The following is a 15,664-nucleotide window of genomic DNA, read 5'->3' on the forward strand; positions in this document are numbered from 1 at the left end:
AATTTGGTTCTATAAAATCACCTGCCTTTATATCAAACACTCCTGAAAGCTATTTGGTTCGTTAAATGAAGTTTAAGATTGTCTTTGTGTTTGTTTTTAAGTCACATGTCCTCAGCTGACAGCTTCATTGAATTCTACCCGCTCAACACCAGTTTCATGTACAACAGTAAAGAGAAGACTCAGGGGTGCAGGCCTTATGGGAAGAATTGCAAAGCAAAAGCCACTTTTGAAAAAGAAAAACAAAAAGAAAAGGTTAGAGTGGGCAAAGAAACACAGACATTGGACAACAGATAATTGAAAAAGAGTTTTATGGATCTTAACCCCATTGAGCTTTTGTGGGATCAGCTAGACTGTAAGGTGTGTGAGAAGTGCCTGACAAGTCAGCCATATGGCAAGTGCTACAGGAAGCGTGGGGTGAAATGTCACCTGAGTATCTGACAAACCTACAGCTAGAATGCCAAGAATCTGCAAAGCTGTCATTGCTGCATGTGAAGGATTTTTTTGATGAGAACACTCTCATAATTGAAGAAGTTCTAAACATTTTTTTTTCAAATTGTAATAGTAATTTTTCATGTTAATAATGTCCTGTCTATACATTGTGATCAGTTGAATGCCACTTTGGTGAATAAAAGTACCAATTTCTTTCCATAAGAGCAAAATCTGTACATTATTCCAAACTTTTGGCCGCTAGTGTATATTCACCAGATGAAGCATTTTTATATACTTTTTATATACTTTTTTACTTTTTTGATTATTATTCACCAGAGATGAAGTTGGAGATGCAATTTGTGTGCCGATGGGGCACGTTTTTGTATACTCAAATGTTTCCGTGAATGCATGTCATTATCAGCATTAATTTCTGCCGATAACCAAGAGTTCCAAAAGTAGCTATCGGCAACGATTAATCGACAAAACCTTTAAATTCGTCAACCTCTAATTTTTACTGGAAAAAAAAGAGATAAATATACTGAGTACGACAATTATTTTTTGCAAAGTTTGTCGTCAAGAGAATATTCGCTCCTGATGTGAAAGACTCCATAGGAATCCGTTGTTTCTTCGCAGTTAGCATTCATGCTGAAGTTTGAGTTTGATGTGAAAGGGCATTAAGGCTAAGACTGTGTATTTGGCAACAAGACAAAATCCGTAGTGTTCATTGTTTACTGGGTAGGTAGTTGACATTTTTGCTCCAAGATCTGCTCACTGTGAAGTATCATCCTCATACATACACAAGAGCTCACACAGTCTCCACTTAACTGCTCTTTAATAATGCATTTCTATTATAAACCGATCAGTCACAACATTAAAACCACTGACAGGTGAAGTGAATAACATTTATTATCTCATTACAATGGCACCTGTCAAGGGTTGGGATATATTAGGTGCAAGTGAACAGTCAGTTCTTGAATTTGATGTGTTGGAAGCAGGAAAAATGGGCAAGCATAAGGATCTGAGCGGCTTTGACAAGGGCTAAATTGTGTGGCTAGACAACTGGGTCAGAGCGTCTCCAAAACAGCAGGTCTTGTGGGGTGTTCTCGGTATGCAGTGGTTAGTACCTACCAAAAGTGGTCCAAGGAAGGACAACCGGTGAACCGGCTACAGGGTCATGGGCAAGGCTCATTGATGCGTGTGGGAAGCGAAGGCTATCCCGTCTGGTCCGATCCCACAGAAGAGCTACTGTAGCACAAATTGCTGAAAACTTAATGCTGGCTATGATAGAAAGGCCGGCAGAGGCAGTGTGATGCTCTGGGCAAAGTTCTGCTGGGAAACTTTGGGTTCTGGCATTCATGTTACTTTGACTCACACCACCTACCTAAAGATTGTTGCAGACCACGTACACCCCTTCATGGCAACGATATTCCCTGATGGCAGTGGCCTCATTCAGAAAGATAATGTGCCCTGCCACACTGCAAAAATTGTTCAGGAATGGTTTGAGGAACATGACAAAGAGTTCAAGGTGTTGACTTGGCCTCCAGATTCCCCAGAACTCAATCCAATTGAGCATCTATGGGATGTGCTGGACCAACAAGTCCGATTCATGGAGTCCCCACCTGGCAACTTACAGGACTTAAAGGGTCTGCTGCTAACATCTTTGTGCCAGATACCACAGGACGCCTTCAGACGCCTGTGGAGTCCATGGCTCGATGGGTTAGAGCTGTTTTGGTGGCACGAGGGGGACCTATATGATTTTAGGCAGGTGGTTTTAATGTTGTGGCTCATCAGTGTATATGTGTATTTCTTAAGTGTGTCTATGTTGAATGATTTCTGTGTGTATATATCTGCAGGTTTATCAATACTTCAGCTGTATTCCAGATGATAAGGTTCCATACGTGAACAGTCCAGGAGAACGATATCGCATTAAACAGCTCTTACACCAACTCCCAGCCCATGACAGCGAGGTAAGACTCCTTGAACCTGTACACTAGTCTCTGGAACTTCAATAATCCAAAACCCTTTTTCAAATTTTCTAGCCCTAAATCCTTAAACTGTACACTATGAACCATACAGTCTGCTCTTAAACAGTGATTCAAGAGGCATATTCGGAATGGGACACTAACATAATACTTGCAGCATATTGTGTAGTATGTACTGCATATTATTTTTTTAAAACAGTATGTAACAGTAAACTGTGGGCAACAATGGACATTTTAAACAGTGCTATGCTACATTATTTTTGCATGCCCTGTGACCATGTTGCTTGTTTAATCCAGTGGGTGACATCCTGTTATCATCTTGAAAAAACATGACTTGAATTTCAGTCATGAAACTCTACATGGCGCAAACTGATTGGTTCTTTGAACTTGTTGTCTGTAAGCCAATTACATAGAATCATGTTTTAACAAGGTAAACCGTATCTGGCACTGGCTCACATACTGTAGCTATCTTAGTTTGCAATTTCAAATAAATCCACAAATAGCTAGACTATGTCTCTAGTTAAATACACTCTGGGCTTTCCTGGTCCAGATACACATTATGAGTCAGGTCACTATTCATTTAAGCCATTCGGCCAAGCAGGCCAAGACACACTTATACAGCTAGTATACACTCAATGCACATGTCTCTTTAGAGCAGCAGCAGTACACAAGTCTTGGCGGTAGATCTGTATTGTTGGGGGGTTTATGTTTTATGTTATGCATTTGTGCAGCTTATTTGCTTTGTTTGGGGATTGAATGTACTGAATGTCTAATTGTGCAGAAACATGTTCACATGCTTAACTCAGTATGTTTTTGTACATTCTAGCAGTAGCAAGTCTTTGTACGTGCTCTGCAGCAGCAGCAGCGTAGCAGATCTAGTCCGCCAAGACGAAACCACATCAATATGTCATACCCAAATCATCATGCTTAATCATTCCGAGAGTTGTTATGACTGAAATTACTTGAAGATCAGTCATGAACTCTAAATGGCGCAAGCTGCTAGGTTCTTTGAACTTTTATCTGTTAGCCATTTGGCTCATTCACATGTGATGAGGTAAGCCAATCGGCCCGCATGGTGTAAGCAGATAGGTCCTTTGACATGTAATCATTTAGCCAATCAACTTGCATACTCTTTCTAACATTTAAATTGCTCAGCTTTGCAGATAAACCGGTTTCATTGCAGAGCGCTGCAAGTTTTTTTTTTTTCTGAAACCCTCCTCCTCAACAGCTCCACAGGGCTAGATCTGCTACAAAGGGATTATATATATGTCTTATTGTGCAGTAGTATGTTCTACATGATCGATACACCATGTCTTGTATTTCTCTAATTGTACAGCAGAAGCAGATTGTCCATGTGCTAACACAGAATATCTGTGTATGTTCTAGCAGTAGCAAGTCTTTGTACTTGCTCTGCAGCAGCAGCTTAGCAGTTCTAGCCCCCAAGACCAAATCCTATCAATATGTCATACATTAAAATGCTGAATCATTCTGAGAGTTGTCATGACTGAAATATGGTTATTTGGCATTTTTGGCAGTCTGATCACATTATAAGTTAAGAAAGATGTTGTCAGAGCCATAGCCTTTTGGTCAGTGCTCTGACAAATGGTGCGGTAACATCCCCTGACACCCTGCTTGAGATCCTTTCCCAATCCTGATACCCCTTTTTCTCTCCAGTCATTTCCTGTCTCTCTCTCCACTTTGCTATCTAAAAAATAAAAAGAACTTGCAAAGAAAATGAAAGAAAGAAAGAGATTGCAGTTGATATCGCTTCTGGTTTTTCACACTGGAAATGGAAGGTCAAGACGAGCGCATTGCATTTTCACATTCTAACAAATGTAAAAATAATTTCTAAAAACATTCTCCATACATTTTTTTGTATTGTCGTGGCAACAGTAATGTTTGAAAAAACACGAAAATGTTCAATTTTATTTATGTGAGAAGATTATTTAAAGGTTAGCATCACATTCCTGAAAATGTCTTAATTTCATTTGTAGACTTCACTATCAGCTTAAAAAATTTAATGTTTAAGGGCGCCTGTCCTACACACTGAGCTCTGACAGAGCCTTTGACGGATAGCATGAATATATCAAATTTAATTTCAAAAAAGCAACTGAACCTGCATACCTAAAATTCTCATTGGTCAATAGATGTCTGTGTCAGAGTGCGTTGCGGCAAAAGTTTAAATGTTCTCAACTTTTGGTTGCATGATGGAGCGTTACTTTCACAAACCCTTGCATTTTCCCTCTCTGTCCTTCCGACGCACCAACCCTAGTGATATCAATGCATTCACACATTTCTGTATGCTGTGTAAACTCTTGTGTGTAGGCACACAAAAGGACATTCAAGCAATGTTGTGCTAACAAAGTTTTCTCCTAACATTATGAGAACTTGCATAATGTTGTACATAAAGTTGTTGGAACATTCCCTGTAAGATGGGAATGCTTCTTTAAGGTATTCCATTAGTACAGAAAATTTGCATAGCATGACTAGTATACAAATGTACCCAGAGTCATAATTGTGTAAATACAATAGTGACATCCTAACAATCACCAGCGCTGAAGTTTTGTGAGTAGTAATATTGTGTGTGCATGTGTGTTTGTGTGTGTGCAGCCTCAGTACTGTAACTCTCTGGATGAAGAAGAGAAGAAGGAACTGAGGTTATTCAGCCAGCAGAGGAAGAGAGAGAATCTGGGTCGTGGCATCGTACGACTTTTCCCGGTTACCATGACCGGAGCCATCTGCCAACAGGTAGAGAACTGTCTACTTGTAGAGTGTGGCGTCAGCAATGCTGAGGTCATGGGTTCGATTCCCAGGCAACAAACAAATCTGCAAGTTGCTTTGGAAAAAAGTGTAAAAATTATGCCAAATGTAAAATGCTTGTTTTTATTGTAACATCACTTTGAAATGACGAATGACTGCTGCCTTGCCCCAGAAATTGAGCATAATTTTGTGAGTGTAAGCAAAGGAACTTAAGCTGAAGTATGCAGTGTAGATAGAACTGCTTGAGCCGAAGAAGCACTCATCTGGCTTGTGGCTTCAGATAACATTTTGATATGCAGTGATCAATTCAAACTCCAGCCTGACCAGTGTTAAGGCAGATATCGTATGTAATAGTTACAACCGCATACTTTCCATACACCCCTCTCCATATTTCAAGTGTTTTGCCATGTTTCAACACCAATAATTCACTCCAGCTGATGAGTATCTGCCAAGAGGGTGTGACTTCGTTGAGGAGAGGCAGTTTGTGTTAAATACAGCTTAGACCTTGCATCAAAAGTGGCGTAAAATAGGATGTTTCTTTCTCATTCCTACTTAAAGGAATAGTTCACCCCAAAATAAAAATTCTGTCAAGATTTACTCACCGTCATGTCGTTCCAAACCCTTTTGACTTTCTTTCTCAAGACTAATTTATGCAATGGAAAAAGCCAAACCTTTTACTCATAAACAAACTAAAGCACTCTCTTTCTCTCTCTCACTCTCTCATTCTCTATCTGGTGTCAGTGTGGCAGGCAGATCTATGGTGGTGATATGGCGGTGTTTGCGTCTCGGGCGGGTCACGGCTCCTGCTGGCATCCTCAGTGTTTCCAGTGTGCTTTCTGTAGTGAGCTTCTGGTGGATCTCATTTACTTCTATCAGGACGGACACATCTACTGCGGCCGACACCACGCTGAACGCATCAAACCCCGCTGCCAGGCTTGCGATGAGGTGACTGCTCAAGTCTCTCTCATATCTCTGTTGTTTCATTTGTTTACTGTTACCTAAAATTCTAAATTGGTGTTGGACCTGTGGGCCTAGTGGTTTGAGCAAATGCTCAAGGCACATTGAGCCTTGGAGCTGAAATGGAGACACAGGGTTGAAGTCAGCCTGCAACACGTCCTGATCCCACAAAGAGTTTCCTGTTCACTTTGTCTCAATCAGTAAAAATGCCAAAAAGCCCCTGGACCTGTGGACTAGTGGTTTGAGCACATCTGTGTGTCTGTATTTCTGTCCAACCTTCCATAATTAATTATTAATTGATTAAAAAAAATCATATTATATATACAGCTCTGGAAAAAATTAAGAGACCACTGCAAAATTATCAGTTTCTCTGTCTTTACTATCTATAGGTATGTGTTTGAGTAAAATTTACATTTTTGTTTCTTGCGTCCTTCACAAAGACAAATCTGCCCGATTCCAGCCTTGCTGAAGCACCTCCAGATTATCACAGATCCTCCACCTGGTCATCTAATGGTTAGATGGAGACCTGGAGAGGCCTTCAAACCACAGCGTCTCGCACCCACTGTGAGATTTGGTGGAGGATCGGTGATGATCTGGGGGTGCTTCAGCAAGGCTGGAATCAGGCAGATTCGTCTTGGTGAAGGACGCATGAATCAAGCCACATACATGGTAATCCTGGAAGAAAACATGCTTTATTCTGCTCTGACAATGTTCCCCAACTCTGAGGATTGGTTTTTCCAGCAGGACAATGCTCCATGCCACACAGCCAGGTCAATCAAGGTGTGGATGGAGGACCATCGGATCAAGACCCTGTCATGGCCAGCCCAATCCCCAGACCTGAACCCTATTGAAAACCTCTGGAATACGATCAAGAGGATGATGGATCAAACAAAAGCCAAGCTGCTTGAATTTTTGCACCAGGAGTGGCATAAAGTCACCCAGCAGCAATGTGAAAGACTGGTAGAAAGCTTGCCAAGACGCATGAAAGCTGCGAAAATCAGGGTTATTCCACCTACTAATCAGCCACAACATTAAAACCACTGACAGGTGAAGTGAATAACATTTATTATCTCGTTACAATGGCACCTGTCAAGGGGTGGGCTATATTAGGCAGCAAGTGAACAGTCAGTTCTTGAATTTCATGTGTTGGAAGCAGGAAAAATGGGCAAGCGTAAGGATCTGAGTGACTGGACCGTGGAGCAATGGAAGAAGGTGGCCAGGTATTATGAATCACATTTTCTTTTAGATCATGTGGATGGCTGGGTGCATGTGCTTCGTTTACCTGGGGAAGAGATGGCTGCAGGATGCACCATGGGAAGAAGACAGGCCGGCGGAGGCAGCGTGATGCTCTGGGCAATGTTCTGCTGGGAAAACTTCGGTCCTGGCATTCATGTGGATGTTACTTTGACACGTACCACCTACCTAAAGATTCTTGCAGACCACGTACACCTCTTCATGGCAATGGTATTCCCTGATGGCAGTGACCTCATTCAGCAGAATAATGCGCCCTGCCACACTGCAAAAGAATTTCAGGAATGGTTTGAGGAACATGACAAAGAGTTCCAGGTGTTGACTTGGCCTCCAAATTCCCCAGATTGCAATCCGATTGAGCATCTATGGGATCTGGACCAACAAGTCCGATCCATGGATGCCCCACCTGGCAACTTAGACTTAAAGGATCTGCTGCTAACGTCTTGGTGCCAGATACCACAGGACACCTTCAGTGTTGTTTTGGCAGCATGAGGGGGACCTACATGATATTAGGCAGGTGGTTTTTGGTTGTTGTGGCTGATCGGTGTATATATATATATATATATATATATACTGTATGGGCTGTTGATTTAATGCGTTAATTCAGTGCGATTAATTCTACAAAAAATAATGCATTATAAAAATTTACGCAATTAATCATGTCCCCGGACCGTAATAAGGAAGATTGCTGAGCAATTCAAGCTTGAAATACCACCTGTTTTCTCTAGGGTGCAGTTAGCAAAACTTCAGCAGTATAGGCAACGAGCAGCTTATACAGAGAACAAACCACACTTACTGACAGCAGACAGCACAACATGAGGACACATTCTTGCGTTCAAAACACAGCTTGATGCAGCGCAAATCCGAACTTAGGGATAAGACGTGTCTTTCTTACTATTACACAACATTTAACTTTACACTGCAACCTAAAAATTGTATGTTTATGATGCAACGCAACAAAGTGAGATGCTCAAAAAGCATCCATCTGATGCAGGTGTACATTGACGCATCCTTAGACAAGCCCTCATAATAAATCTCAAACTGACTGACAAATTCAATTGCAAAATGGATTGCTGTGAACTGTAGGCCAATTATAGGCTTATGTTCAATAATAAACAATACTTTGGATTCTAAAGCCACTTTTTGTATTGTCTTATCAATGCTTAACTCCTCTGCCACAATAATGTAATGCATTTAAATTATCTGAATACAATTTTTTAAAATTATATATATATATATATATATATATATATATATATATATATATATATATATATATATATATATATATACATACACTGGCAGCCAAAAGTTTGGAATAATGTACAGATTTTGCTCTTATGGAAGGAAATTGGTACTTTAATTCACCAAAGTGGCCTTCAACTGATCACAAAGTATAGTCAGGACATTACTGATGTAAAAAAACAGCACCATCACTATTTGAAAAAAGTCATTTTTGATCAAATAGTAAAAAGTATATATATAAAATAGCAAATAGTATATAAAATAGTATTCAGATATATACTGTATATATATTAGTGCTGTCAGTCAATTAAAAATTGTAATCATGATAAATCACAATTTTTGTAGTTAATCATGATTAATCGCAGATTTTGAAAGTGCTGAAATTTGACACTATATATACTTATTTTCTTGTCAAAATATATTTATTTCCATCCTAGGAACAAAACAAAACAATATATATATATATTTGTATTTATTTAAATATAACTATTTATAATCAGTTCATCATTATATATTGAATTATTGTCATTTGAGGGGCTTACTCAGTGAATAAATATTAAATGCAGTTATTTGCAATTAATTTGTTAAAGTAATCGGCATACAATGTAATTAATTCTATAAAATAAAATTATTGATTGACAGCCCTAATATATATATATATATAGTTGAAGTCAGAAGTTTACATACACTTAGGTTGAAGTCATTAAAACTCATTTTTTTTTAACCACTCCACAGATTTCATATTAGCGAACTAGTTTTGACAAGTCATTTAGGACATCTACTTTGTGCATGACACGAGTAATTTTTCCAACAACTGTTTACAGACAGATTGTTTCACTTTTAATTGACTATATCACAATTCCAGTGGGTCAGAAGTTTACATACACTAAGGGTGCTTTCACACTGGCAGTTTAGTTCGAAACAGAGCACGGTTCGCATGGAAATTTGGTAATGTGAAAGCTGTCGTGCGGACCGGGGAGCGCACCGCGGTACCGAACCCGAGACTACCTGTAGGAGGTGGTCTGAGTTCGGTTGCAATGGAACTGTAACGCGATTTCACGTGAATGTGAAAGCAACTCGGACTCAGGTGCGCACTCGTTCATGAAGTAAAGTAATCTGCGCATGCGTTTTAGCCGATGATGACATCATTAGTTTCGACAACACACAAGGATCCACACATTCCTGAAAGTCCCAAAAAAAGAATGACACCACAATGACATACAAGTACAATCAACACTATAAATACTGTCTTTCTATCTATACACCTTATAAATACTATATATAAATACTATTATAGGTTATAAATATAGGGTATAATAGGAGATGACAGTGGCTTTACCTTCACCTTGGACACGAGCGTTAGTAAGCATGCAGTGTAAACAAAGATGCAAATGAATTCCTTGCAATCAGCTGTCTCCTCAAAAAACGCTGTTTGCGAGCAGCAGCAAGCCACCTTCCCCTGGACATCTGATGAGTTACGCCATGAAGCGCACATATACGCAGTTGTCGTTCACTCTGCTGTGCATAATGGCACCAAAATAACAAAAAAACAAAAAGTACGATGAGTCGCGTTGTGTTCTCCATGCGTGTTTGTGATGACGTAAAATGAACGCAAATGGACCGGGGTTCGATAGAATCAAGTGAGTGTGAAACCAGACTAATGCTGTGGGGGGCACCGGGAACACTCGCACTCGGAATCGGACCGCAGCAAACGTGCCCAGTGTGAAAGACCCCTAAGTTAACTGTGCCTTTAAGTAGCTTGGAAAATTCCAGAAAATGATGTCAAGCCTTTAGGCAATTGGCCAATTAGCTTCTAATTGGCTAATTGGAGTCAATTGTAGGTGTACCTGTGGATCAATTTTAAGGCCTACCTTCAAACTCGGTGCCTCTTAGCTTGACATCATGGGAAAATCAAAATAAATCAGCCAAGACCTCAGAAAAAAAATTGTGGACCTCCACAAATCTGGTTCATCCTTGGGATCAATTTCCAAATGCCTGAAGGCACCAAGTTCATCTGTACAAACAATAAAACACCAATTGGAAGTATAAACACCAAGTGACCACGCAGCCATCATACCACTCAGGAAGGAGTGTAGTTTGATGTGAAAAGTGCAAATCAATCCCAGAATAACAGCAAAGGACCTTGTGAAGATGCTGGAGGAAACAGGTAGACAAGTATCTATATCCACAGTAAAACGAGTCCTATATCGACATAACTTGAAAGGCTGCTCAGCAAGGAAGAAACCACTGCTTCAAAACTGCCATAAAAAGCCAGACTACAGTTTGCAAGTGCAAATGAGGACAAAGATCTTACTTTTTAGAGAAATATCCTCTGGTCTGATGAAACAAAAATTGAACTGTTTGGCCATAATGACCATTATTATGTTTAGAGGAAAAAGGGTGAGGATTGCAAGCCGAAGAACACCATCCCAACTGTGAAGCATGGGGGTGGCAGCATCATCTTGTGGAGGTGCTTTGATGCAGGAGGGACTGGTGCACTTCACAAAATAGATGGCATCATGAGGAAGATTATGTGGATATATTGAAGCAACATCTCAAGACATCATCCAGGAAGTTAAAACTCGGTTGCAAATGGGTCTTCCAAATGGACAATGACTCCAAGCATACCTCCAAAGTTGTGGCAAAATGGTCAAGGTATTGGAGTGGCCATCACAAAGCCCTGACCTCAATCCAATAGAAAATTTGTGGGCAGAACTGAAAAAGCATGTGTGAGCAAGGAGGCCTACAAACCTGACTCAGTTACACCAGTTCTGTCTGGAGGAATGGGCCAAAATTCCAGCAACTTATTTTGAGAAGCTTGTGGAAGGCTACCGAAATGTGAATGTGATGAAAGAGATAAAAGCTGAAATAAATAACTCTCTCTACTATTATTCTGACATTTCACATTCTTAATATAGTGATCCTAACTGACCTAAGACAGGGAATGTTTTCTATGATTAAACGTCAGGAATTGTGAAAAACTGAGTTTAAATGTATTTGGCTAAGATGTATGTAAACTTCTGACTTCAACTGTATGTATATGTGTATATACAGCAGGAAAAAATTTAGAGACCACTGCAAAATTATCAGTTTCTCTGGATTTACCATTTATAGGTATGTGTTTGAGTAAAATGAAAATTTTAGTTTTATTCTATAAAGTACTGACAAAATTTCTCACAAATTCCAAATAAAAATATTGTCATTTAGAGCATTTATTTGCAGAAAATGTCAACTGGTCAAAATAACAAAAAAGATGCTGTGTTTTCAGACCTCGAATAATGCAAAGAAAACAAGTTCATATTAATTTTTAAACAACACATGCATCTTGGCATGCTCTCTACCAGTCTTTCACATTGCTGTTTGGTGACTTTATGCCACTCCTGGCGCAAACATTCAAGCAACTTGGCTTTGTTTGATGGCTTGTGGCCACCCATCTTCCTCTTGATCACATTCCAGAGGTTTTCAATGGGGTTCAGGGCTGGAGATTGGGCTGGCCACGACAGGGTCTTGATCCGGTTGTCCTCCATCCACACCTTGATTGACCTGGCTGTGTGGCATTGTCCGCTGGTAAAACCAATCCTTAGAGTTGGGGAACATTGTCAGAGCAGAAGGAAGCAAGTTTTCTTCCAGGATACTCTTGAACGTGGCTTGATTCATGCGTCCTTCTCCAAGACGAATCTGCCCGATTTCAGCCTTGCTGAAGCACTCCCAGATCATTAGCGATCCTCCACCAATTTTCACAGTGGGTGCGAGACACTGTGGCTTGAAGGCCTCTCCAGGTCTCTGTCTAACCATTAACGACCAGGTGGAGGATCGGAGATGATGTACAGGTGATTCAGCAAGGCTGAAATTGGGCAGATTATATATATATATATATATATATATATATATATATATATATATATATATATATACACGTATATATATCAGGACCACTTCTGTCAAATGAATACTTGAATACTTTATTCACTTATAGACAAGTGAAGCATCTCTTGGTGTTAGGGGGTATGGTTCTGTTCTGGGCAATTTCTCCACCCATCCATGCAGTCATGCATGGACAGAGCAGAGTGCAGCATATAAAACCCCACCAGGGGTAACAGAACAGACCCAGCATAATTATTACAACATTGTTCCATATTTTTAACATTCTGACAGCGCTACATGATACAATTGTTCACTTGCATAACACTTTAGATACTGTATATCAAGTTGGCAATCCAAAACAATGCAGAATAACACATTGAAGATAGGAATTCCAAACTGGTGTTCAACTGTATTCTTAGAGCACAAAACGATAAGACAGATGTAGAGAAACTAAAGGCAAGGTGCCATACAGAGGTGAAGCTGGGGATGGAGGAGGGTGTCAAGTGCAGCCAGCATCCATGCAGTGGAAAGACAGCTAAACAATGAATGAACGATGGAATGAAGGACTTAAATAGAACCGCTCTGATAAACCTTTGAATTGTATTGGTAGACGTCATGATCAGCTGAGCGTCAGCTGATTGCGAGATTGACTCGCATGACCTGACAGAACTGACGCTATGCTTGATATATATAACACAATTATATATGTATATATATTATAATATATATAATAATTAATATTATAAATAATATTTGCATTAATAAAATATTATAATTATGTTTTTAATCAATGAATAAATAATTATTGAATTATTATATAAATATTAATTATTAATGTTATAACAATAATAATGAACAAAATGTGTATGTGTGTGTGTATGTATATATATATATATATATATATATATATATATATATATATATATATATATATATATATATATACTATATATTAACATAAAATTTAAAATATATAAATGATATATTATATCATTTTAAATTACAATATTTTATTAATGATATATTATAATATTATATATGTATATAGGGCTTGGTGGTATGGCGATATACCGTATATTATGCTGCTGGTATAAAGTGTCAACCATTAGAGATAATTAACCATTATAAATCAATTAACACTTATAGAATTATAATAATAACATTTTAGTAATTAACTATTTATTATTAATTTTATAATAATAATAAACAAAATAGTGTATAAATGAACAAATTTAGTATATAAGTACTAAAATATTTCATATTATTGTAATTATTACTTTTATATGAATAATTAAAAATATTAAGTATAATATAAAATTAATCAATAACTAATCAAGAAAACAGGTATGATTCATTCTAGAAAATATGTATCAATGTAAATTGATTTGCGGTTAACTAAAATAGAATTTGAGCCCAACCTGATTTACATTAGCATCTTATTATAGTTTAGTTTTCTCATATTCATCTTTTTACATAATTAATCTCCCACCGCACACGTTGCATCAGATACTTTGAGAGTTTGCAGGAATTAATCTTATGAATAACATTTTTCACACCACTACACATTGAGCACTGTCTTCCTCCTCTTTTTGCTCATCAGATCATCTTTGCGGATGAATGTACGGAGGCAGAGGGCCGTCACTGGCACATGAAACATTTCTGTTGTTTTGAGTGCGAGACAGCGCTCGGAGGTCAGCGCTACATCATGAGAGAGAGTCGGCCCTACTGCTGCTGCTGTTATGAGTCACTGTACGCTGAGTACTGTGACACCTGCGGAGAACATATTGGTGAGTTTGCTAAAAAAAAAAAAAAAATGGCTGTATACCACAGTTTTTCTTAAAGGGGTCATATATAAATATATATATTTTTTGTGTGTGTGTCTAGGTGTGTGGCTGTGTGTGTGTCTGTGTGTGAGCGTGTGTGTTTCATATTTAAGTTTCCATGACCCTTTTCGACACTCTCTTTAACACAGGGGTGCTCAAATTTGGAAAACCAGGGGGCTGGAAATCAGATTCCCTTTAAGCCTCAAAGGCGCGCACTTTTTTCTTTTCTTTTTTTTTTCTTAACATTTTTTTAAATAACTTTTTTATTAAAGAAGGCGAGTCTGTGCTAAATATGCTATTTAATACCTCATTGATATATGTAATTATCAAGAATAAATTAAAATATTATATATAGATATATAGCTTAATTCTTTTAAAATTATGGTTCATTGAAAAATAAAAACTGTGATATACATTATTATAATGCTCATATATAGGCCTATTGTGTGTGTTTTTTTTTTTGTTTTTTTTTTCAGATCTACACTTTTACAAGTAGGCCAAATAAATGTAATTGTTCCATGTCAGTGATAAAACGATTTGGAGAAAGGAGCTCTTAATGATATTTGATGTACAAAACAAACCCAGATTGGACTTGTGATAGAAATCAAGTGTTGTTCAGCATTTTAATTACCTCAGAAGCATACCAAATCTTAACTATCACCAAAATGCTGAATGAGACATTTTTGTCTGCAGGCGCTTTTCATGGTATGTTAAAAGTGGTGCTCTGATGCGAATCATGAGCGCAGCTTCACGATTGCTGTAGTAAAGTGGATAGCTACAGTCTACCGGCAGTTTAATATTGTGGAGGATGAGAGTTTAAGAGATTTAATGCCCATTAAAATGAATATGCAACCAATGGGGAAACTAGTTTTTGCAATTAGTCAAACTCCCACTTAGACTTTGGGAAGCATTTAATGTGACTTGAATTGCTGCTATTTTAGTGCATTTCTATCTTTATACTGTGGAAGCTTTGTTTGGAAAATAGGAATAAAGAATTATATTGTTAAATATTGTTTTGTTTTCTTTCCAAAGATGGAAATAAATGCATTTTGACAGGAAAATATGTATATTTAGTGTCAAATTTTAGCACTTTCAAAATATGCGATTAATCGCAATTAACTACAACAAATTATGCAATTAATCGTGATTAAAACATTTAATTGAATGACAGCACTAATAGAAAGATGATATGATCTGTTCTGTTGTCTCTGTCAAAGATTTTCATGACACACTGGCTACAAGGAGTGTATACACACACACACACACACACACACACACACACAAAAGATACAGTACCCTCAAAACAAGGCAGATTTAAACAATACTAGCTCCAAAAGTGCTTCAATGAGAAAT

General features: G+C 38.2%; 1 protein-coding gene across 2 annotated transcripts in view; it reads left to right on the top strand.

The window, feature by feature from the left end:
• Positions 1 to 15,664, top strand: part of LOC127415113 (prickle planar cell polarity protein 3-B-like) — a 90,197-nt gene that overhangs the window by 54,218 nt on the left and 20,315 nt on the right. For both annotated transcript variants that reach the window (XM_051653674.1, XM_051653675.1), the window contains exons 4-7: positions 2,283 to 2,396; positions 5,022 to 5,159; positions 5,913 to 6,116; positions 14,089 to 14,275. In XM_051653674.1, coding sequence (XP_051509634.1) covers positions 2,283 to 2,396; positions 5,022 to 5,159; positions 5,913 to 6,116; positions 14,089 to 14,275 — 643 coding nt within the window. The remainder of the gene's footprint in view (positions 1 to 2,282; positions 2,397 to 5,021; positions 5,160 to 5,912; positions 6,117 to 14,088; positions 14,276 to 15,664) is intronic.

Source organism: Myxocyprinus asiaticus, chromosome 24 (genome assembly GCF_019703515.2).
Source record: "Myxocyprinus asiaticus isolate MX2 ecotype Aquarium Trade chromosome 24, UBuf_Myxa_2, whole genome shotgun sequence".
NCBI lineage: Eukaryota > Metazoa > Chordata > Actinopteri > Cypriniformes > Catostomidae > Myxocyprinus > Myxocyprinus asiaticus.